Raw genomic sequence first — 3,507 nt, 5'->3', positions numbered from 1 at the left:
TAAAATCTAAAAACATTTTTATAAACAAATATTGATCACAACTAAATAATAAAATGAAAATAACGAGCATACGTTCGCTTAAACGCCCCAGGCCACCTACGTTGCTGTCCAATATAATTTTGTCTAATTTAAAGCATTTGTACGGCTCAAATTATGCAATGTAGTTGAGTTTATAATATGTAAAAATGTAAAAGAAGTAGGTAGCATGCCCTAGTTCAGTAACAATTTTATATTTTAAAAATCATTGGCCAAGTTCAACTTATCCCTGAAACATACGAAAATAATAATGAATTCAATTAGAGTAGGGTGCAAGCTAGATATACTTCAAATATAATAATGCCTAAATTATATATCCGACAAATGTCTCATTTTCAGATTCTTGGTAAAAGACAAAGGTAACATAAAGAAAGAATATTTAAATTTTTGTAAACAATAGGAAGAACTTACAGTGTACGCTTCTACCTGCAAAATAAAATATTGGAAGACATCCTGGAATGGGAGTAGCAGCACAGGGCACTTCAAATATATATTTAAAAAAAACAAGAATAGACCTCTCTTCACCACAAAATAGTGATCGACCCTAATAAATCGAAATTCTTAATATTAATTCTAATCAGACTACGCTAATGGCATTGCTGCTGGAATCAAGGTTGCTGGAACGAAACGCGGAGCGGCGAGAATTGGATTGGTCAAGGTTGAGACTGTTGTGAGGCGCTGGAGGATCCACGGAAGGAGGGGCTATGCTCAGACTCAACCTGCTATTTTCGATCGATTCTCTTGCCTCCATTGAAGGCGAAGTTGGCGCACTTGGCTTAATTATTTTGGAAGCCTTTGTGGCTAAGTCTGGCCAAAATGGCAGAGTGAATGAATAGTGACTGGTAGGGTTAGAGTACCGTCCAGATTCTTGACGTTCCGCCACTTTCAGAGAGGAATATTTAGCTTCATATCTGGCCCTTTCGTCATCGTCGGATTTGTCTAATCCGTACATTCCCAAAGATAGGCAAGGGGGAATAACTGGCCGCGACGCTGCCAACGGAGGTACAGAAAATGCTCCCACAGAGGCGGCTAAATTTGGAGGTGCTCCTCCAGTTTCGAAGAAATTTCCAGAGGTCAGAGATGAGTTCTGGCCCAGGCTGAGCTCGTGCATCACCGGTGACAGCTCCGGGATTCCTTGATAGCAATCTTCCATCTGCGTAAATTTTGAATGTCAATGCAATCTTGTAGAACAAATTATTACACAGAACGAAAAATAAATAAACGATAAAAACTCCAAGTAACAGTGCTAGACTGTTATATTGAATGAACATATAAATGAGAATTAACATTAGATCACCCTGCTATGTTTTATGAATTGTCACTGGCAATCTACAGGTTAGGTCACGTTTGAAGAAAATAGGTAGAAATTGAGCTGAAAAACAGCTCCAGATTTCATATGATATAGTTTAACGAGGTTTAGAAGAATAAATTTTATATTCGTTGTGCAAAATTCCAAAAACTCTCAGTCAAACATCCTTTAAAATAGAATTTCTAAAAGATCTTTATATAAAATTGACGAAAATTAAGTCTGCAACGAGGCTTTATCAGGCATAATTTATTTAGTTGAAATCATTGAAAGAAATGTAAAATATCTGTTTCATTCTCACGAATAAAGCTTTCTGCGGGCTTCTCATTTTTGCTGAGACACCGAATTCCATTCTATTTACAAAATTTACTGGAGCAATAAATATGACAATTATCAAGAAATCATAGTTCAGCGGAATCCTGAAGCAAGAACTTTGTGAATATAAACTTCCAGCTTCCACCTATGAAAAAGAAACCAGGGACGGCACAATTTAAATTAAAGAAAGCAGGATGTAGATCAAAGATATAGATTTGTAAACAGGATTATCTGTAGAATACCAAAAATAGACAGTCTGAACAGAAATGAATTTTTATTATTATTTTCGAGCTTATGGTAAGAAATATACCGAATCAGTGGATATATCGAACAGGCTCGACCTTCATTTCCTTTTGTTCAAATTACTCTGCCTAAGAAAATATTTTTGTGCGTGGCTAACAACTTGAGTAGGAGTTCTGGAAGTGACAAAGTTTCAGGAAATACCTCTCCAGTCGCCTTTTCCCAATTTATGAAGCCCTAATAAAAACATTTTATGTTCTTCTTCCGTCCAAGGAACGCCTGTGAAAACACAGATATATATTAAATATTGTCTCAAAATCGTCAGATCTATACCTACAGAAATACCAGAAAAACGAAATAAGATTCCTGAAAAACCTTTTTTTCTTTCACGAGAGTTTTGAACCAAGCCGTCCGAAACATATCCGTCTTCAGCAGCTCCAGATTCAGATTGTTCGGGAGTTAACGGGAGATTTCCCATGCTGAGGCTCTTCCTCATCGGTTCATCGGTGGTAAGCCTAACGCCGAATAGCTTCACTCCCCTGTCGGGACAAGTTCTGGAGTTGTGGCCATTGTGTCCACAATGAGAGCACCTCCTGTTCATATCTAACTTCGCCAGTTTTGCTGCAATAACTTTCTTCTATCTTTTAAATCTACCTTGACGCATTACCTGATCCTATGAGACAATCGCTTGATCAAGATTCGCAGCAGCTAAACTATGGCTCGATTCAGGAGTCACCGTAAGACTTTTGGATACAGATAACGAGATCTCATGATTCCGTGATTGATTTTATCTGCAGACTTATTTGCAGGGTTCGGCAATGAAAAATATATTACAGAACAACCCGCTGTAGAGTACTTATGTGCTGTCTGGCATATTCGTAAGAATTAGTTCAAAACCAAGCTCCGGACCATTACTAGATTTAGAGATACTCCACTGCAAATGGCGAAAAATGGAGCATCTTGAAGCTTTTCCAGTCAGCGTCGCTCTGATCCGTCGAAAGTTTTCAAAAAGATCGTCGGCGGAAAGGATTGGAGCAGAATCTAGAGGTTTGGCAACAGAGAGGGAAAGGGCCTTGCAAAGACGAAAACGAAGACGAAGACGACGAGAAAATACATAAAAGAAAATGCACATAATGAATGCTTCAAACGGACGGTTGCCAGAGAGCCTTTCATTCAACAAACCATTGCATACATAGATACATCCATGCGCATGTCCATCCACATACATCTATGGATGTAGATGTATGTATGCATGTGAGGAAAAGAGAGTCTGTTGTTGCATATCTCACGTGCGTCGATATTCTTACCCCGACCTACTTGTCTTGCCATTTATACTTCATCCCCGTGTTTGGCTACACGAGGAACGAGGCGAATATCAAGAGAGATGGGGATGTCCGCTTTGTGGCCAACAACGAACAATTCTTTCAAATTTTTACCGCGGTGTGGGATTCCTTCGGCTCCAAGCCTCGCTTTAAATACACAATGTGTCCTTTTAGAAATAAAGGACTTATCTTATTGGCGCTCATCTTTTCCATCAAAAAATAATTTATATTATTTAAAGCGATCATTGATATTTTATATTATTTTATTTTATGGCCACTCTTACTGAA

At 38.2% G+C, this 3,507-nt stretch overlaps 1 protein-coding gene across 1 annotated transcript; it reads right to left on the bottom strand.

Moving 5' to 3' along the window:
- Positions 1–396: 396 nt before the first annotated feature.
- On the bottom strand, positions 397–3,046 carry LOC149152620 (uncharacterized). Its single transcript, XM_089441231.1, has 3 exons — positions 2,273–3,046; positions 1,968–2,176; positions 397–1,189 (listed from the first exon to the last, which is right to left on the bottom strand). The coding sequence occupies exon 3, from the start codon at positions 1,187–1,189 to the stop codon at positions 614–616; it is 576 nt and encodes a 191-aa protein (XP_089297357.1). The 5' UTR covers positions 1,968–2,176; positions 2,273–3,046; the 3' UTR covers positions 397–613.
- Positions 3,047–3,507: the final 461 nt, after the last annotated feature.

Source organism: Pinus tabuliformis, chromosome 9 (assembly GCF_031772625.1).
Source record: "Pinus tabuliformis cultivar Carrire ecotype Pingquan chromosome 9, CPIR1, whole genome shotgun sequence".
NCBI classification, from domain to species: Eukaryota; Viridiplantae; Streptophyta; class Pinopsida; order Pinales; family Pinaceae; genus Pinus; species Pinus tabuliformis.
The sequence above is the reverse complement of the archived record's forward strand: the minus strand, read 5'-3'. Positions and strand labels throughout refer to the sequence as shown.